The 21,014-nt window shown below is 51.2% G+C and overlaps 1 protein-coding gene and 1 long non-coding RNA gene across 16 annotated transcripts in view; one reads left to right on the forward strand and one right to left on the reverse strand.

Annotated features, from left to right (window-relative positions):
- The window catches only part of Atp2b2 (ATPase plasma membrane Ca2+ transporting 2), a 313,447-nt gene that overhangs the window by 4,929 nt on the left and 287,504 nt on the right, over nt 1–21,014 (reverse strand). For 7 of the 14 annotated variants that reach the window (NM_012508.8, XM_063285473.1, XM_063285471.1 and 4 more), the window contains 8 exon segments: nt 7,516–7,698; nt 9,789–9,896; nt 9,993–10,204; nt 11,446–11,659; nt 13,534–13,725; nt 14,217–14,323; nt 17,168–17,255; nt 17,439–17,618. In NM_012508.8, the coding sequence (NP_036640.1) occupies nt 7,516–7,698; nt 9,789–9,896; nt 9,993–10,204; nt 11,446–11,659; nt 13,534–13,725; nt 14,217–14,323; nt 17,168–17,255; nt 17,439–17,618 (1,284 nt within the window). 14 annotated transcript variants of the gene reach the window in all.
- The window catches only part of LOC134486624 (uncharacterized), a 38,594-nt gene continuing 17,640 nt past the window's right edge, over nt 61–21,014 (forward strand). The window contains exons 1-2 of one of the 2 annotated variants that reach the window (XR_010065903.1): nt 61–5,746; nt 11,325–17,630. This is a non-coding gene — a long non-coding RNA (uncharacterized LOC134486624). Of the gene's footprint in view, nt 5,747–6,299; nt 7,293–11,324; nt 17,631–21,014 lie in introns of those variants that run through there. The other variant, XR_010065904.1, reaches the window with a different exon arrangement.

The following is a 21,014-nucleotide window of genomic DNA, read 5'->3' on the forward strand; positions in this document are numbered from 1 at the left end:
AACACTTTGGTCAGAAGTGTGCTGGGCCCTTCCGAGGGGATTTGGAGGAGGGTTGGGGGAGGGGAGGGCACGCAGGCGGCTGGGATCCACAGTCGTTGGTGTTATGAGCATCGATGGGGACGGAGGGCAGAGGACTTGGGGGATGCATCCATGAGTTGGTTTTTAATTGGCTTTGGTTTGGGTCAGAACTATGGTGTTAGTGGGGACTATAAAGCACCACCACAGAGATGCTTGGGCAGTTGTAAACGGGAGCATGGTCCACTCCGAAGGGCACCCGACCTAGTGAGAGACTGAGCCTTGTTAATGTCACAGCAGAGTCTGACCATGCAGGGGGCTTGGAGGTTGCAGGGGAAGTAGGAAAGAGTCTACTTGTTAAAAAAAGTGAATCTTCAAAAACCACACACAGTTAAGAAACCAAACCACATGGAACAGGTTACAGGTCACACAGAGAAGGAACAGGAAGGAGAGACGGTTGGATGAGGTGGGATGAGAGGACACACGAGGGCCAAACAGAGAAGGGGACATCAAGCCGAGGCAGCAGAGCAAAGCAAAGCCAGGGAAGGCTTTCTGAGGTGCAGGGCTGCAGCAGCCGAGAAGCACAGAGGAGCCGCACACAGGACGTTGGGGGTAGGGAGCATGCCTTAGGAATCGGGCCACACGCACACACACCGACACACTGCTACACTTGGAAGCCTGCACAATGTGAACGAAGTCGTTTGTGCCCAGCGCCTCTTTCCTTCATGCATTTGGGAGGTAAACACTCGAGTATGGGCTCAAAGCCCTGGCCAGCCATTGCAGCTTGCTAAGGAGCTCCCTTGTTTCCTGGAGTTTGGGGTTTATTGCTCTGTTTGTGTTCTGAAAACACAATACCAAAAAAGAAAAGAAAACAAAACAAAAGACAGAGGCCAGAAGTGGACAGCCAACCCTGAGATCCCCTCCAGGTTTTGGGATGCGGGGGGGTTCGAGGGTTTGGTACTGCACCATAGTAAGCCAGGAACCTTAGGTCCTTAGGCCTTTATTCTCTCTAAGGATGGGAAGAGCCTGACCTCTGGCCTCCAAGGCTGGTGCAAAGAGCCCTGGGTTTGGAATATAACAGGGTGCAGGGGGACAGGAACTATGCTTTGTGTCTTATGGGACTGATGGGACTTGCTCTCTTCACAGTGCTGGCTCAGAGTAGGGCAAAAGAGAAAACACAAGATGGCCTGATGCTACCAACTCATCACGTTTCATATGGCCTTGGCCATGGGGGCCAGAAGGCGGTTGTGGGAAGGTCCTTGGAGTCCTAGCTTAGCGCTCTATTGAGCCAGGGAGCTCCTGTGTGGGCCTGGTTAAGGAGATCCCTGTTTCCAGAAGAAACTTTTAGGTGGCTCCAATTGTGGGCGGAGCCCGTGTCACGGCCAAGAGATGGCTTTCCGTTTCTAAATGCGCTGGCATTGGCCAGTTCCCTGCTTGGGCTGTGCTGTCTGACTCTTTCCGCCAGTCAGCTCTTTTCTTTTGCTGCCAGTCTTCTTTTACCTACAGCTTCCACTTGCCTTCTGAAGAACATTCTGTCCCTTCTCTCTCCACACTAGTGACCCCAGAGAACTCTGCTTGTCGGATCTGATCCGGGCAAGCTGGAGCCAGTAAAGGCAGACAGGCTGAGTGCTGCTGTTCTATTGATACTCTTGGCTGTCTTTGTCTCTGCATTTCCTAGGCAGCTTCTAAACTGTTCATTTTCTGATCTAATAAATAAGCTATCAAACCCTTGGAAATGATAAGAATTTAAAAAAGGTATAGCCTTAGTTTGCTTATCTTTTCTCTCTTTCTTTGCTTTAAGGGAAGGTCTAATATAACCTAGGCTGGCCCTGGCCATGAACCTCTCATTCTCTTTATCTCTACTTCTTGAATAGTTTTCTTCTTGTGCTAGCTGAACACTAGGCAAAACCCAGCTGCTGGCTTCCTCATCTGCAAAATGGGAGTGCAAATGTCCCGTCCCTGTATCTGTCTGTCTGGTGCTCTGACTTCTGAGGCTGACTTGCCATATAACACTGGCTGGCTGGCTAGAATGCCTACCATATGAAGGAAGTTAAGGGACAGTGGCAAGCCCTTATCATGTGACTGACAACGCAGAGGGACGACACACAATGAGATGAGGCCCCGCCCCCTCCCCCTGGCATGGAGACAACAGAAGGAATGAACTGCTCTGGACAGGACTGTGGGGACAAGACTTTTGGGGACACCCCGCCATGGCCATCTCAAGACTCCACTTCGGTTTTTCTCTGCAGCTGAAATGGAAAAAAAAAATAGGGGAAGAAAAAACAAAAACAAAAGCAAAAATCTCTTCCATCTCCCTGTCCTGCCTACTCTAAAGATGGGGTTTCAGGACAGAAGACTTGTGGGGATGTGGGGGCAGGGAACAAGGCGGGGCCAGTCACTTTCAACAGTCTGAGGGACCTGGAGCTCTTGGCCACTGGGATCTCTGGGGAGGCAGAAGCCTTGCTCTGAGATGGGCTCCGCATACTCGAATGTTTACCCGGCTTCAAGGAAGCCAAGCGTCTGGGATTGATTCACAGTCGTTTCAGGCTCAAGGGTAAAGACTCACAACCTCTTTAAATTTCACTCTCTCTTGCTGAACTCTGTGTCCAGGGTTCTCTAGCCCTCTAGGAAACAAAGACATGGAATATTCAGACAGTCGGAAAGCTCAAGGGTCCCCCCAGAAGCAAGCCATTTCCTTGCCAACCCAAGCTCGCACCAAATTAGTTACCAAAATGCTAAGGAGCAAACCCAGCTTTCCTCTTTGCCACTGTCTGCATGGTTCCTCACCACAAATGTCACATACACTGGCAGTTCCTGAAACCCAAGTCTAAAGGTGACATGGGGCCCTTGGGTGGGGCTGTGTGTGTGTTTGTGTGTGTGTGTGTGTGTGTGTGTGTGTGTGTGTGTAGAGCCTTGCCCTTGACATAGTGGGGTTGAAGTAACATTCAGTGTGGAGCCTCTTCAGGCTTTTGGAGGACAGAGATGGCTTGAGACAAGTGAGGACCTGAGGAGGATGAAGAGGAGGCTGGGCCTGGATGGATGAACTTGGTGCTGTCCTGGTTGACCAGTGGAGGTATTCTATTACTCTGGGCTAGAGGAACGCCAGTGGATACAGCCTCTCTATTTTCCACAAGTAGGGTGATGGAAGGGGTGTGCCTTCTCCTCTGGAAGGCTATGGGCATCATCATCGGCTCCCGGATCTAATGCCATCCTCTGTGCTACTGAGTCAGGCCTGTCTGGAAAGTGTTGTAGAGCGGAGCATGAGGGGCTTCAGGACACACTCCTATTGTCTCCCTTGCTTGTGGTCTTGGTCTCTGGCGACCCTGGGAAAGCCTCCTCTCCTCATGGTGAGATGTATGTGAAGTGAAGGAAGTGGAACTGTTGCCTTGAACCTCTGGGTGGAAGCCCAAATTCAATTTTGAGTCAGGATGAGAAAAGCTTGCAGCTGCCCTGGGTTCTCTCCCAAATGCTCTGGTCCCATCCCAACTGATCATGTCTCCCCATGTATACTGTCTACCTGGGGTCATCTAACTGCTGTGCCATGGAGGGGTGCACAGTGGGCTCTCCAACAGAAGCTCCCCTATCCTACCCCTTTGTGATAAACTTTTAATGACATAAAGGAAAGAGATAACCCCTGGAGTTTGCCTCAGCAGGCATGTGGCCAGTCCTCCGTTGGGGAGATCTTGCAGAGTGTGGTGGCCCAGTTCCATCTACCTTTCTGCTTTCTGTTTACCTATTGGACCTTCTTCCTATCAGAAGAAAGCATTTTGTCCTCTGAAGGGACCTTGCCTGATATCTAGGGGGTCTTCAGATTCCCAGGAGAGCAGAAGACAGAAGCTATTCAGGCAGAGGATGAGAGGATGTCTATTTGATATCTGACTGTGATCAAATATCAGATCACACTGACAGCAGTCGGCAGAGGAATGGTCTGGATGTTGAGAGCTCACACCCAACGAAGGGCCCAAAGAGATGAAGAATTACAAACTGGAGTTTAGAGCAGAGGATACCAGAGGGAGACTGTTAAGGTGTACAGGTGACAGTGGGGAGGACCAAGGGAGCTTGCACAATCTCCCTCGGTCCTGAGGGAATGAAGGATGATGGGCCAAGATGGTAGAGGAGCCCACCTCGGCTTTCTTCTATGACTCCTCTAAAGTTAGGGTTACATGGAATGAAGGAGGGATAGATAGGTTTGTCTGGAGACAAGAGCGTGGGGCACACAGGCCTGTCTACAGAAGCGAGGGAGGGACAGGCTCCTTGAGGGTTCTGTATTGGTGTGGAAGGAAGGGTGAGAAGGAAGATGCTGGGGTGAGAGAGTGGCTCTGTTCTAGAATGTGACTCCAGAGTAACCTTAGAGGATACACGGGTGCTGGGGAATGCCGCATGAAAGAGGTGAACCAGGACGAGGAAAAATAAAGCTGTGCCCTGCAGCCAGACTCCTAGGCCAGAACTCAGGGTGATGCAGGGGTCACCAACAAGGATATCTCCATGGGAACACTTGGTGACTACACTTCAAGGTGGAAAATGCCAAGAAAGGCCAGAATTGGGTTGATGTGACAGGGAGGAAGGAAAAGCACGGGTCATACACAAAGGTGAGGAGGATGTCTGCTCTGGAGGGAAATCCCTACTCTTGATTTCTCAGGGACTCAGGCACCATGTGCTCAGGTGTGCCTCTGCCTTGTTGAGACTAATTTTATGTCAGTGGGAAACGCCATTGGGCAACCTTGCCATCCTCTATGCCAGGGAGGGTGGCACCCGTGAGACGGTCACAGGACACCAGCCTAGGCTACCAACAGGTTCCTAGTAATCTGTGCATCCTGCTGGAGGCCCTAATAGAAGAACAGAGCCTCCCTGCTCAGTGGCAGGAAGATGTGATGCTGGGTGTCCTGGTTTGGAATGGGCACAGGGACACTTTATAATGTATCAAGAGGTGGAGTCTATTTCTCATCAAAGAACTTGAAGGCTGGCTGGGGTAGCACACATGTTCTGTCTGTTAAGAGGCTAGAACTGAGGCTCCATGCACTTTGGGAAGGCTTGAATGGCAGCAGACAGGAAATATAGAAGGAATCTTTTGTTGCCTGAGGTCTTGGACAGGTCCAGCAAAGAAGTAGACAGAGCCAGAGACCAGAAGCCCTAGGTAAGAGACAGTGGTATGGGTAGATATATTTGGCAGAAGGAAGATAAGACTTTGGGGATTTAGTTCAGGTAGTAGGGTGCTTGCCTGGCAAGCATAGGCCCTGGTTTTGGTCCTCAGCTCTGGGGCAGGGGAAACAAAACAAAAAGGAACCCCACCTCCCCCCAAATAAGGTAACTGGCAGAAGGAAGACGAGGAGGTGAGAATTCCAAGCTACCTCTCATATAAGAAAAGGATACCAAGGTTAGACCAGCTCCTTTGGGAGTAGCTGGCATGCAGGCAAGATGTGTGTACCCCACTATTTTCTACTTGAGATCAGCTAGACGGAACAGAAGCCTTGTCTCTACCAGGAAGGGGTCAGGACGTCAGCGTGCTCCGCTCTTTGTGGGAGAAGGGCTGGTAAGGCAGCTGATGTGTTCAGTGTACAAGCAGAGGATGCAGGTGGTCCTGGAATGCTCCCCCATTCCTGGCTGTGACATCTGACCTGCAGTGACTGCCTATCTCATATGGTCACTCTTGTGTTGAGCCCCCACTGTGACTGACCGAAGAAGCTTCAACACTGCCAGACCTTTCTTCAGGGACCAAGCTTTTCCTGACAAGGTAAGACACTAGAATGAGTGCTGTCCTGTGCCTCTCTTGGTGACTGCCATCCTCTGGCCTCAGGTCCTGAGGGGGACTGGGACCCTTTGGATTATGGGATCTTTTTGACTAAGGTGTGACCCTTTGGTGGACTAAGACCTGTTGAATGCTTATAATTCTAGAGACCCACTGCTGGTTACAATCCCTGATCCCTAGCTAGCCCCGTGACTACTTGAGAACTCTTGACCAGTGATACTGTCTTCAGTGGCTGTGGCCCTTCAGCCCCTTGACCTCACAGTGACCCCTGTCCCACCATGTTCTCTGGAACCCGGCCCCTGCCCGCCTGCCCGCCCAGGAGCTGGCGTTGGTAGTGCCAGCGGAGGCGGTAAGGAGTCACACTCACGCCCAGCTGCAGCAGGAGGAAGGCTGGTCGGAGAGGAAAGAGCATTGGATAACGACACGCGACTAGGGCTAGAGAGACTGGCTACGTCCTGGCTCTGGCTGGTGACGGAGGACTGTCTCCGCAGGGCCCCCTGGAAGGAGGCCCCGCTCTTGAAAGTATTGACTACTTCAATCTGCAACGGAGGAGAGAACGAGACAAGTTGCGAGAAGAAACGAACACCACAGCTACACAACTGACGGGCGCAACGTTACACAACAGCCGCAGCCACGGCGACAAGGACAACACCACTTAAAACAAAAATACCAGACACACTCCAAGGTTCGGAAAGATGTCTGCTCAGCTCTGGGCCCATCTGTAGGCCCCAGGGATCCCAAGCGGGGGATGGGAGGTAGAGGAGGCAGTGTGTGACCTTTTTCCTCAATAGTGGCTCAGGGGCTGGGGTGGCAGTGATGTCAGAATGGAAGGGTGGCTTCAGGCATAGAGCCAGAGTGACATGGTGAGACTTTTGGGTGGATTGACTCTTGGCAGGGCCTAGCTTTTCTTGTTTACTAGCAAGGTGACCTTGGGAAAGTCCTGGTCCCTTTCTTTATGGAAGGGCAGTGCCATTATCTGGTTGAGGTGTAAGTGCCATAGTTACCTGCCCACAACTGTTTAGAGAAGGCAGGCTCAGAGTCATGTACACCTACCCAGGGTTATAATCATCAGGGCACTACGGTCCCCTCTCCATCTTGAGATGTGAGACCCATAGGGCAGTGTCACCTACCCCAGTTCTCACAGAAACGGGCTGCCAGGGTCCTGGTCACAGCAGGCAACCCTGAGTCTAAAACCACTCCCCTAAATTCCAAGTGGGTAGAATGGGAGTCATACCCTCCTATCAGGGGCAGAACGAGTCACCTGAGTCCCTGTGGGTTGCAAGGAACTCCAGTGGAGCCGTTTGCTGTAGTCCATGGAAATGGAGTGGTTGGCTAGGGCATCACTTGCCCAGATTGTTTGGGCGAGGGATCTGAGGGTGATGTTCCATGGGTGTCTTTCTGGTAGCCACCCCAGCTACAACAGAACCCTCACTCACCTCAGCCCTATAACCACCCCCATCCTCTCAGGGGGAATCCCTCTGGAAAACCATGGTGGGTGAGACTCATGTCAACTCCTGGCTGGGCTGAGAAGGTAATGTTCTTCCTGAGGTCACACTCTGCTTCTGTAGCAGAATGCGAGGCTGGAGGGATAGTGAGGGTTCTTCTGAGGCCATACGACAGGCATGGTGGGGGTCGTTCACTGAGCCCACTCTAAGGCTCCTATGGCCACCTTCCCTCACATCGGAGTATGAGGGTCATTGGAACACACTGGCCACACCCCCCACGATTGGCCTAGCCTTAGGAGCTCCCCATACCTGTGTCTGGATCCGATTCAGGCCCCGGAACCATAGGATCTGGCCTCGGCGAAGCTCCCGCTCTGCGTGGTCTATCTCTTCCACATCCTCATTTAACTCTTCCTCGGGGATCTCCTCCTTCTGTGTTAGCCGCCCTGCCTCTTTCAGAAACTTGAGCCTGCTGGTAGGGATGGTGGCAATGACCTGCGAGGGATGTACCCAGCAAAGGTCAGGACAGGATTTTCTTTCCAGTCTCTGAGTCCCTCTTCTTCCTTTTCTGCCTGTTTCTCTAGACACCTGGAAAGCTCCCTCTTTAACCTTCTACCCATTCTAACTCAACTGTTTCTTTTTTTTTTTTTTACCCAATTGATAAGATATAATTGCCCACCTAAACACACAAAGCCCAGTACCATCCATCCCTTAAGAACATTAATAACCTGTAAATACACAGAGCGGAATCTTAACATCAGCTTCCATTTTCTCGCCGTGACTACTCTCTCTGTCCCTCCTGTCTCTTCTCTTTCCATTCCAGTCTCCTCAACTGTTTATTTCTTATTAATAGCCCTTTTACTCTACTCACTTATTGGACACAAAGGACAGAGTAGAACAACTTGGCCTTGAGGAACTGGCCACTGTGACTTGGAATGCCCCAGGCCTTATTGGTCATGTGACCTAAGACAAATCATGTGCCCCTGCTGAGCTCTGGATTCCTATCGGGAAGGCTTAGGAACTCTGAGGACCCAGGCAGGTATGGTGTGCGTGCTGTACAGAGCTTCTGAGGATGGCACAATGTGCACTGGGGAGGCCAGTCCTGGCTCTGAAAGCCTTACATGTGTGGCATACAATCACCCTTATTCTTCCCTGAATGGCTTGCTTCCCAGGCCAAGGCTTGAGAGTCATCTTCGAGGACAGGCAAGGGCTGGACTATGCCCTCAGGCTTTCTGGGAGTTCAGGGTCAGTGCTGGTAACTGGCATCAGTTTTAGTGCTCATGAGTCCATTCCCCTGAATGCTAAGGGAGCTCTCAGGGTGCAGGGCCCAGGTCACCAGGAAACAGGGCAAGGTCCTAATCCAACTTAGTTCTTACCAAAGGACATTTGGATAGATCTGTACTTTGTCTTTGAGTTAACATTTGCCACTGTAATTTCTATACTTAGTCTTAGCCAAAGGCTAGGGAGTGATTCTCATTGAGACAAGGTCTTACCATGTGGTCTAGGCTGGCCTCCAACCAGTGGTGAACCTCCTGCTTCAGCCTCCCAAGTGCTGGGGTCACAGACATTCATCACAATGCCCTGTGGCCACTGTACCCCCACCTCCTCTACCATCCCCTCTTCATTTTCCTTTTATTTTCTATTCTTTGTGACAAGGTTTAGATATGTAACCTTCAAATATGCAATCCTCCTGCCTCACCCTTCTGAGTGCTGAGATTACAAATGTGTACTGCCATACCTGGCTTACCACCATAGTTTCTTAGTCTACCCTGGGGACAACCTAAGAAGAGAATCATTTTAGGCCTATGGTGAGTCCACTGCCTAGATACCTGGACACTTTGAGAATAGTCGTTTTAGCTCAGTTTATTGACAAAAACACTTCTCCCATGTAGGGTCCTAAGTCAGAAGACTGGAATTTCAAGCTGTCAGCGGTATGATGGTATATGTGACGGTGTGTACATGTGTGTACATGTGCATGCATGTGTGTGCACGCGTGTATATGTGTGTACTTTATGTGCATGCACATGTGTATGTATGTCTAGAACCAGGTGAAAGAATGTCCTAGGGTCAGAGATGGAGTTGGCCATCAGAGAGCACCTCTGAATTAGAAGATCCATAGACAGCCACAGGACCCCTTCAAGTCACATGGTAAAATGGCAGGATGTGTCCCTGCTTGGTGCCAGGCTACTACCCTCAGGATACCCATAGATGGTCCCCTTTCAGCACGTTAGCTTCAGGGTCTGAGCTGTGGCAGCCCTTCCTAATATTGTTTTCGTAAGCTTCTAATTTTGGCAAGTCATGCCGGTCAGTAATAATAGTATTGCCTTTGGACATAAATTTAAGTTTAAAGAAACTGCTGCAATTTGAAAAAGAAAATACCAGCAGCAGTGAAAATACAGATAAAAGGTCAAAGTCAGAGTGTTGGTACCCACGTGGCCTGCATTTGGAGACTGACTCCATTGCTCTGATGCCCAGTGTTGGGAATGGCCTGGTATGGACAAGAGGTACACGTCACAGCCAGGACCAATCCTGTTGCTCTTCTTCCTTTGGCTCAACACCCCCCTCCCCACTCCCCTGCCACACACCTGGCCCCAGACGAGCTCTCCCAGGCCTATGAAGATGCACCACATCCACTGGTCCAGCTGGAGTGGGGAGCAGCTGAAGGGTTTGCCGCCGAACTGCACAATCACTATCTGCAGGTCAGAGATCGGAGGGATAGACACGGAGATGGCACGGAGGGCTGGGGAGCCACCGCCTTGCCCAGCCCAGGTTAAGTGGGGGCTGGGTACCTGGATGGCAAAAGTGCCGAGAACGATGGTGCAGAAGATGGGGTTCCGGAAGATTCCGTCGAAGACGTTACGCTCGCCGTGGATCTTACGGGCGTTGATCTCGTTGAAAAGCTGCATCATGACGAAGGTGTTGAAGATGATGGTGTAGTGCTCCGAGGGTGGCGAGTGCAGCGGGGCGTTCCTTCCGCTGTCAATCTGGAACATCTTCTCACCTGCCAAGCCAGAGGGGGGTGACCAGGCTGAGGTGTGGAACGGGGCCCAATGTGGCCTGTGGTTCCTGCTCAGTGAGCCAATCCTTTCTCTAGAACAGCAGTTCTTAACCTTTGGGGCACGGCCTTTCTGGGGGTGGGAGGGTTGAATGACCCTCTCATGGGGTTCCATATTTGATATCTTGCATATCAGATATTTACATTATGATTCATATCAATAGCAAAATTACAGTTATGAAGTAGCAACAAAATAATCTTATGGTTGGGGGGTCACCAGGACGTGAGGAGCTGAACTAAGGGGTCACATTAGGAAGATTGAGAACCACCTATCTAGAGGATGAATGGCTGGGGACCTGTAGCCTTTTCTGTGAACATCTGAGAAAGGTGGCACTATGTAGCTAAGGATGGCCTTAAACTTCTGATCCTCCCGCCTTTGCTTCCTGAGTGCTGGAATTATAGGCAGGCGCCATCCCACTTGGTTTATTTGCTGCTTAGGATGGAACCGGGGACTTGAGGCTCACTGAGCAAATGCTCTACCACATCCCAGCCCCAAGGGAGGTGGTGGAGCCTCTACAGGGTGGAGTCTGATGGAACATTTCAGGCCACTAGGGGGTATTGTCTCCAAGGGAACTGTGGGGCCTGGTCCACACCTTTCTCTGCTTCCTGGCCATGAAGTGAGCAGCTTCTTCCCCTTGCCTTTTCACTGACTCCATACAGTGGAGTCATCCAAATATGACCTCTCAGAATGAGAGTCCAAACGGACCCCTCTTCTAAGTTAATTATCTCAGGGACCTTATTTTAATGAAGGGACACTGAACAAGGCACAGGAGTGGCTGGAGAGCTGCTAACCCTCAGTGGAGGAGCGGAGAAAGGAGCTGACATTCCAACAGGTTGTTCCTCCCCAAGGAAGTCTCCATTCTCCATGAAGATGTCTTCCTGGAGCAATGGGTTCCTAGAAGGGGTCAGGGAAGGGGCAGGTTGCTTGGCCCAGGGCCTTGGCTCTCATAAAGCTTTCATCAGTCCTTGATGCTAATACTACAGCTGGCTTTGAGGTCAGCCAGCCTGGGACAAGGCATGACTACGTCTAGCTCTCTATATGCTGCAATTTGCATTTTCTTCCTAGGCCACAGTTTCCCCACTACCGAAACAGAACGACATGTGTGAAGCCAGACGTCGGCTGTGAGCCATGGCGTGTCCAGAAGTTGGTGACCTAAGTACAGAGGGGTGAGTACTAGGGTGCTCACCCACGAAGAGCAGGGTGAAGATGAGGGTTAGCTGGTAGACGGCGTGGCCCAGGATGTTCTTCATCATGGTTCTCGAGATGAGCGGCTTGTTGCGGCCGTAAGGTTTCCTCAGGAGCAGAGTCTCGGTGGGTGGCTCTGTTGCCAGGGCCAGGGAAGCAAATGTGTCCATGATGAGGTTCACCCAGAGCATCTGCACCGCCTTGAGAGGGGAGTCCTGCAACAGTGGCAGAGAGAAGACTGTCACAGGGTGAGCCACCACAGCTGCAGTACAGGACGGACCGCTGCGGCGTCTCGGCGGGTTCCTACCACAGGATGCAGGCTGCCCAGGCTTTGGTGCTCTGAGTGTGTACATCACAGGCTCCTGGAGCTTCTATGGAGAACAGTATGAACTGCCCACCTCGGTCCTGGGCCCACAGGCTCGACGGCCACAGCTCCCTGACTTCTGTAGACTCAGCCACGTCTTCTTTTAGTCCCCTCACGTTTGAAGCAACATCCATTTTCTCAACTCCCTGCAGTCTCTGCCCTTCAGTCTCAGAGGCTCAGGTCTCTCCTATCCTGGAGACAGCGTCCTTGACCTCTACTCCCAATTCCACCTTATTTCTCATCGTCTTCTATCTCAATGGCGTTTATAACTACAACTCCAAAAGAAGTGCTCCGACATGGTAGGACGTCTGTCAAGTAAGCTAAAACACAGGTTATCACTATAAGCATGCCAGTGCGGACACTGTCAGATCCGCTCTGCGAGGTCCAGGCTGGACAGCATGTGCTTCGTGCACACGGACTGAAGAGGCCAAGCCGCTTCATTCATCTTCCACTCCTCATAACCACAGGCCTAGTCTACAGCAGCCAGAGCCGGCCTCACCCAGAATCCTCTGTCCCTCACCATTGAATCTACCCTTGATTGTCACCTGGCCCATGGAGCACCCCTTCAGGAAGCCCTCCCTCTCTGAAAGCCTAACAGCGTCCTGTCTGTCTGCCTTCTCTGTGCTTCCCAGGCTGTTTTGCCACCTCACCCCCTGCCTGGTAGGGCTGCTCTGGGCTTTCTTCTACTTTTCCGCCTTATCTGATTACAAGATTCTCAGAGTCGGGTGTGCAATTTTCCCACCAAAGCCTGCATGGCCCTGCTTACTCAGGGATGTTGGGCCAACTGATCCTTGTCTCCAAACCTGTTTTCTTACTGGCATCCGTCCAGTGTCCAGGAAGCTGTCATGGCAATATCTCTAAGGCACCACTAGAGGGAGCCTTTCACCCACAGAAAAGAGGCCCCCTAAGCAGACAGGGAACCCTTGATCCAACTCAGGTCTGAGCTGGCACACATGGTCAGTACTGCAGTCACCATGAGCATCATCATTGTGGAGGTCACAACAGGCGGAAACTGTCCTATGGACTGTGTGGCTCTTGGGGACAGCTGCACATTAGACTCTGGGTTCCCCTATGGGTAGGTGATTGTGTAACCAGGTAGTGACTGAGAGGAGTCAGGCCTCTGAGACCCTCTTAGAGCTGAAGTCCCTCTCCTTCCCCAGACCAGAAAGCCAGCTCCTGGGAGACGGAGTCTGGTTACATTTTCAGGAGACGTCAGGAGCCAGAGTGAGTGTCTGAACATTCTCTCCTCCCAGCTTGCCTCTACCTCGGTGAAACGGTACTTACTCCACCTGACTCCACGTGTCTCAGCAAGCAGCCAGCTGAGGGCCCAGTAGCAGTGATCCGGACAGACAGACCTCACTGTCTCCTCTACCCACTCAGTCTCTCCGAATCCACTCTACTCCAGAGCGAAGGTCCTACACAGCCTGACTGGCTCTGGGTCCCCAGCTGGGCAGCTGATCTCCCTAGGGCCTGCACTGCCTCTGTCCCAGTTTCTGCCAGCCTTTGGAGCAAGGGTCAGGCTGATGCGGGTGGACAGAAGGACATAAGGCCTGATATCTCTCATTTCTGGGGCCACCTGAGTCACAGTGGACTCCAACATCATGTCTCTACTGCAAAAGGCTGGTGGCTGCATGGAGGTCCATGGTCTTAGGGGGAACACCACTATGTCCTGGAGACCGAAGGCTGCCCTTTCCCAGCCTGTGGTATGATTCTCCCAGGACCCACCTGTGTAATGCAGGCACCCGTGAAGGCCACGATCACAGCCACCACATTGACAGTCAGCTGAAACTGCAGGAATTTGGATATGCTGTCATAGACATTACGGCCCCACATCACTGCCTTAACGATGCTGCTGAAGTTGTCGTCTGTCAGGATGATGTCTGAGGCCTCCTTGGCCACATCCGTGCCTGCGATGCCCTGTGGAGATAGGGGCAGGAGCATGGTAGGGCAGCCGGGGAGGTGAGTGGTTCCATCTGGACATTCTTACCTCTGTACAGCCTTAGTCAGTCCTGTGCACCTCACCCCTGATCCAAAGGAACCATCACAGTCAGATCATGCACACACACATGTGTATGCATACACGCATACAGACTTGGACACATATACAGGCATGCCAGTGCTCACACAGCCACACCTGGGAAGCCTGGCCTCGCCCTACTCCTCCTTGACCTTTAAGCACCCAATAGGACAGAGCTGATCCCAGCAGGACACTGCCTGCCCCCTCCAGGAAGACCTGTGAGGCTAGGCTGGGGCTCAAACGCTTTGGTTGCCTACAAAGTGGCTAGAGAGGGATGAGGGTTAAGTGTATGTAGGGAGTCTCACAAGTCAGTTTAAAGTGGCGTAGTCCAAGCTTACTATCCTCGCCTTTGAGACCCAACCTCACACCACCTTCTTCAGGATACTCTTACCATCGCGAAGCCCACATCTGCCTTCTTGAGAGCAGGCCCATCGTTGGTCCCATCCCCTGTCACAGCCACCACCTGCCGCTGCTCAGTGTGTGTGCTGTCGATGATGCCTAGTGGGTAAGAGGGTAGGCTCAGGGCCCATGGCCAGCCCTGACTGTCCCCTTCCATCACTGCCCTTCCCAGCCTGTTCAGAACCATCAGGCTCCTCATTAGCCCAGGTTGGCTCAGGGCTTCCCATTCTCCAGCGTTGTCTGCTCCCACAGTCCTTTGCCGAACTACCTAGAAGCACAGTCCTTTAGCTAACCCAGACCCATGAGTTCTCTGCATTTTCAGGGACTCCCACGTCTGCTTTCCAGAATGTTCTACCTGGGAGCTCCAGTCACACATGGGGAGGCCATGACTGTGCCATTTGCTATCCTACCCCCTTGGCCTTGATCTCTCTCTCTACATACATCTTCAATGAATTAGTTGGTAAGAACCAGATTGAACACAACCGTGCCTGCCCCTCATGTCAAAGCTGTAGGCATTGCCCTGTCTCTACCAAACAAACAGCAGCCCGTGGAGGCAGGGAACAAGTTCCCAGTTAGGGGTACCATTCCCTCTAACCCTCGACAAAGGCACTTTCTATGCCTGATTCCTCAGGGTTATCCTGGCTATTCCCACTAGCTGGCAGCCAGTCCAAATCCCACCGTCTCTGGCTTGGCCTGTTTGGATTCCTATCCCTGGACTTGGCAGGTCGGTCTCTGACTCGCCTGGTTCCTTGGCCAGCACTGGGCTCCTCCGAGGCAAGGAACTCACTGGGCCCTATACTGCATGGTTCCCTGGGGAGCCTCCTTGTCTCTCCTGTCCTCTCAGCAGCTGGTCCTACAGTGGAACATACTCTTCTCTACAGGCTTCTGTACTGGCTGGTTTTTGTGTGCCAACTTGACACAAACTGGAGCTATCACAGAGAAAGGAGCCTCCATTGAGGAAATGCCTCCATGAGACCCAGCTGTAAGGCATTTTCTCAACTAGTGATCCAGGGGGGAGGGCCTAGACCCTTGTGGGTGGTGCCATCCCTGGGCTGGTGGTCTTGGGTTCTATAAGAAAGCAAGCTGAGCAAGCCAGGGGAAGCAAACCAGTAAGTAGCATCCCTCCATGGCCTCTGCATCAGTTCCTGCTTCCTGATCTGCTTGAGTTCCAGTCCTGACTTCCTTTGGTTATGAAAAGCAATGTGGAGGTGTAAGCTGAATAAACCCTTTCCTCCCCACCTTGCTTCTTGGTCATGAGGTTTGTGTAGGAATAGAAACCCTGACTTAGACAGCTTCCCTCCTGGGTACCTTCCACCCCTGGGTACCTCCTCCTCTGCCTGTCTCTCTGGTCTCTAATGGTCTTCTTTCTACTGTCACTCAGGTGGGTGCCCTGGGTTCTGGGGATTCCCTTCTCCTCCCCCTATATGCCCATCCCCCCTAGGGCTCTAATTGAGGCCCACAAATTCTTGACAATGGTTGTCGACTGCAGATGGTACTTCTAGGCCATCAGAGACCCTGTAAGACATTAAATGATCAGCATCTTATGAGCTCTGCCATGCCTGTCACCCAGGTAATGGGGGTGGGCCTGTACCAGGGTCTGATAGGAGCACTCTGTGGGATTCTCTGCTGTTTCTCCACACTGTATCCATACACAACCTATTTCGACTCGTGTAACCACACATAGTACACCACCCATTCTTACTGCAGCTGTCATATTTGGAAGATCCCAGTGACCCCTCTGCCTTCATTCAGGTCACACTCCCAAAGCAGGAGGAGTTTCCTAAATAACATTCGTCCTCTCCTGGCCCTTCATTGTATCCCTCTGCCCCATGCAGTGACACTACCATTGGCTTGCCATGGCCAAAGTCAACCCCCCACCCCCATTTTCCTCTCCCTGACATCAGGGGCTCTGCATAGTGTAGTTCCCTGTGCTGTCTGGATCATAGAGCTTCCCTCCACTCCTGGTCCCAGGGCTTCACATCTTCCACAGCCTGAGCAAGAGTCCAGTGGCTGGAGCAGAACAGCCTCTTGCACTGTGTAGGGGTCAGATATGGTGCCTGTCCTGTGAGCCTGTTCTGTCCATGGTGAAGGACCAGCTGGAGCACACAGTAGGTCCTCCATAAATGCTCAGTGAAAGAGTCAGGGAGTGAACTGCGGAGTCGGTGAGGAGTGAGGGTGAGCTAGGCCCTCTGCTGTGGAGTCAGTAGTCTGTCTCCAACTTTAAGATGCATGACTCTAAGGTGCCTAGGGATGATCCCAGGCAGAACTAAAAACTACACCTTCTAGCCATTTTACAGATGGAGAAACTGAGGCCCAGAGCAGACAGACTTGTCAAGGCCTCAGAGAGGGTAGGAGGGGAACTAAGACCCAGGGCTGTGACACAGGAAGGCTCATTGGGGTTGCTGAGGCTTTGTGAGTGGTGACCCTCTAGTGGGGGAGGGGGAGATGTTGTAGCCTCTGCTATTCCTGGGACTTCTCATCCTCTGGGTCTGCCCACAAGGGTTGGTTGGAAGCTTCCTGGGCTGGAGGAGGAAGATGGAATGTCTTTCAGATGACAAAGAACAGCACATTTCACCATGCCATGAGAGAGCGGACTCCTGAAGGGCTGCACAACAAAGGCTTTATGCACATGGACTAGACCACCCAGGCCCAGGCCCACTGCCACCTAGAGGAGGTTGGAGCATCAGAAGAGCGTCTCACAGTCTCCTGATGTCCCTTTCCCCCAGGGGCTTCTGCAGTCCTCCCAAGGTTGATAAGGAACACATCAGAAGACCCCCAGGAGAGGAGAATCCCTTTCCCCCTCTGTGCTGTGTAGCCTATGCTGTCCATAGTGAAAGACCAGCCAGAGCACACAGTGAGGAAGCTGCAATGCCATGCAAGTTGGACTTGGTTTAGGCTGGGTTAGTTCTGGGCTCAGAATTACCATAGGTACCCCAGGCTTACCTTTGACCAGGGTGTGCTTATCCGTGGGCGAGGATCGAGCCAGCACCCTCAGCTTTGGCCAGATCTTGTCAATCCGCTCCTGCTCAATCTGGAGAGGGGTGTGGTATGTCGGTAGGGTCTCAGAGAGAAATCGAGCCCCATGTAGAGTCACTGGGCTCTTCAGGGCACATCAGCTGGCTTCTGTTCAAGCATGCAGGGCCCATGCCTCCCGGCCCCCTCTCGAGCTTGGCCCGCTGTAGCGCCTTTGCTGTGGGCGCATGCGCATGCGTACCTCCCCCTTCTCGTTGCGGATCCTCCGATTGAATTCTTTGCCTTCCAGGCACAGGAAGTCCTCTCCAGGGTGGATAATGCCACACTTGATGGCGATGGCCCGGGCTGTGTTGATGTTGTCACCGGTGACCATGCGGACTGTGATACCGGCCCGCTGGCACTTGCGGATGGCTTCTGGGACCTGTACGAGAGGGTAAGAGCCATGTGGGAGGGCCCCATTTGAGTAGGTCTTTCTTGTCTTAAAAAAAACCAAAAAACCCAGGGCCAACTCTTCTTCCAGGAAATCTCCCTAGGTAACTAACCAGGAGAGGTTGATGGTGCCTGTGGCCTTTCTTTTATGCGTGCGACAGGCATTACCAATTGATTACAGCATCCTCTGATTAAACCCAATAGGGTCTCAGAATTCTTAGCCCTCAGAGTACTAGGCAGCTACTACTTACTGACCATGACAGTCTATCCTGAGATGAAACATTGTTTCTGACCTGGACAAAAGGCATTGGAAAGACCCTATGTCTGGCCTCAGGCAAGAGTGGAGAGTAGCAAGACTAAGTACACTTAACTTATCCATGCTTCACCTACAAGCTCCATGATCCATTCCTTTGGGTATTTTCAATGTTTGGGGGGAGAGTCATGTGCATTTGAGGTCGCTTTATTTACATTAATTTAGAATAAATGCAAATGATGCTTCTTCATGCTAAACAGGACAAAGCACTGGGCTTTTGCTGACTGAACTGACACACTGACTTCTGGTCAGCCCATCAGAAGGCAACAAGGCCCACCTCTCTCAGCAGCCTCGCCTCTTTTTTTTTTTTTTCTTTTTTTCTTTTTTTTTTCGGAGCTGGGGACCGAACCCAGGGCCTTGCGCTTGGTAGGCAAGCACTCTACCACTGAGCTAAATCCCCAACCCCTCAGCCTCGCCTCTTAGAGTGATCAGGATACAGAGGCAATGCCAGTGTTCACTGATGACCATAATGTGTAACTGAACCAAAGCAGTGACAGAGACATAACGAGGGGCACCTGCTGGAAAGTGTCTTTGTGAGTGAGACCATGCCACCAAGTATAGAGACCCAGAGCATGCTAGAATCTTAGGCCTGCCAGGTGGGCCCAGCACCCAACTCTTCTTGCACACAGTGGACCTGAGCTTTCACTCCCACCCCACCCTGCCAAGCCACTGGAAAGGGTCTGAGCTGAAATTCCAGAATCCTCTGCTCTGTGACAAGACCTCACTGTGAGAAAATACCTTTGGGGTGGTGGAAGTGAAAGGAGGGCAGGACTGGCATCCTTAGGAGGGGGAGATGAGGATACAGAATCACATGTGTGTGAATAACTATATATATGCAAAGCACATGTGTGTTATATATGTATGTGTGATGTATAGGAATGTATGTAACATGTATGTGTATGATGTATGTGTGTGAGACTCTGTATGACTGTATGCATGCGACTGTATGTATGTGTGTATGCATGTGTTTGTGTGTATATGATAGATGTGTATGTATATGTGTATACATGTGTGTTTGTGTGTGCAAGATATATGTATGTGTGAATATGTATATGCATGTGACTATGTATGCTTGTATGTATATGTGTGTATCTGTATGTGTGTATATGTGTATGTATGTGTGTGTATGTGACTGTATGTATGCTTGTATGTGCATATGTGTATCTGTATGAGTGTCTATATATGTGTATCTATATGTGAGTATGTGTGTATATGTGTGTATATGTGTATGTATGTGTGTGTGTATATGTGTGTATATGCGTGTGTATGTGTATATGTGGGTATGCATGTGTATGTGTGTATGTGTGTATATATTTGTGTGTATGTGTGTATATGGGTGTGTGTATGTTTGTGTGCGTGTGTGTGTGCGTGTGTGTGTGTGTGTGTGTGTGTGTGTGTGTAGGCAGTACACTTGCTTTCAGCCCCAGAGCTTCTGTTCATCTAAAAATCTGTACCTTGTATGGCTTTGTTCCCTAAGGGGGGATTCAAGTGTTTGGAAGGCCCTAGAGGAGGAAGGGACTTTGTATTATCCGACTCCATCCCTCTGCTCATTGCCTAGACCTGTCCTAGGCAACCCCAGCAGATGGTTGGCCTCGTCTTTGCTTGTACCCTGGTGATGGGGTGCTCCCTTCCTCCGAGGTCTACTGATCCACAGTGAGGCTAGTGTGGCTTGTTCTTTCAAAGAACCTTTATTTTTCTCAGATGGAATGTTACTCTGTCCTACAGAGATGGGTTCTTTAGGAGACATGGACTTTAGAGCTAGCTGAGAAAAGCACAGGGGAAGATGAGTGGAGGAGAAACCAGGGAGTGCTTCCTAGAGGAAGGGGTGTTTGAGCCAATTCTATTCTGTCAAAAACAACTGAGGTTCTCGTATGAGGGAATGTGCAGGGGCTCAGGCCATGTAGATACGGCACACAGAGAGCAGTCCTGTTCACATTGCTGATCTCGAGGTATATAGACAAAGTTCTGGGTGTGGGGGGCTCTGGGGCTGTGCTATACTGTGTGTGTGTGTGTGTGTGTGTGTGTGTGTGTGTGTGTGTATGTGTGTACATGTGTATCTTTCTATGTAGATCAGGCTAGACTTGAACTCACAAACAAACAAGCAAACCCAAAACAAAAACAAACAAAACCAACCAACCAATCAACCCAAACCACAAAAAACCAGTTCTGGGAGAAGCACAAAGCTCCAAGTCCCCCCACTAGACTTATCTCTCATAAATCCAACAGGGGATTTATGTGATGTGTCTTGGAAAGGGACTCTGGGACCCCAGTTTGTTCTGCCTTTTGCTTCTCAGCTCTGACATGAACTGTTGGTATGGCTCTGCCGTGCGCTCCCGTCAGGACGTGCTATCTTGCCACAGGCCCACTGACCGTAAACTGACACCTCTGAAGTCGGGAGCTCAGCTGGACCTTTCCTTCCCTTTTTATAGGCAGACTATGTCCCAGTATTTTGTTACAGAGGTGAAAAGTTAGGGTTTCTCATTTCCTTTTCTTTGCCCTCTGCCCCTGCTGCTGGGAACACCCTTTCCCTCAGCTTTCCTATGGCAGTGTTTACTTGTCTTCTACACTCAGTGCTGTCTATTCATTAAGCATCCCAATCCCTCCAACCCAGAGGGATGCTTCATTGTGTTGTTCGGCGTGTGTGTGTGTGTGTGTGTGTGTGTGTGTGTGTGTGTGTGCACGCGCGCATGTGCGTGCACGCGCACTCATTCACTCAATAAACAGCAAGGGACTATTCAATTGTTCTGAGTGCTGAGAATGGACATCATTAAGACTCAAATCTCAGGGGCATGGGCCTTCTTGAAATATGCTTCCCATATAAATAAAACCAGTGTTAACTATTTTAAAAAGTGGCTTCCTCTGCTAAAATTATCCTAGATGTTCTCACTGAGGAAAAGCAGGAAATGGGCGAGTCCTGTTGTCATTACATAATGGCTTTTAAACATCTGCTGTTTCTGGTGACAGCTGGTGTCTGTGACTCCAAGGGCTTTGAACACCCCCCTGGGTAACCCCCAGCCTGTCCCAGAACGATGCTCTCCTGACAGCTTCCTCTAAGCGAGCTTCCATCAGCTCTGG

This window comes from Rattus norvegicus, chromosome 4 (assembly GCF_036323735.1).
Source record: "Rattus norvegicus strain BN/NHsdMcwi chromosome 4, GRCr8, whole genome shotgun sequence".
NCBI classification, from domain to species: domain Eukaryota; kingdom Metazoa; phylum Chordata; class Mammalia; order Rodentia; family Muridae; genus Rattus; species Rattus norvegicus.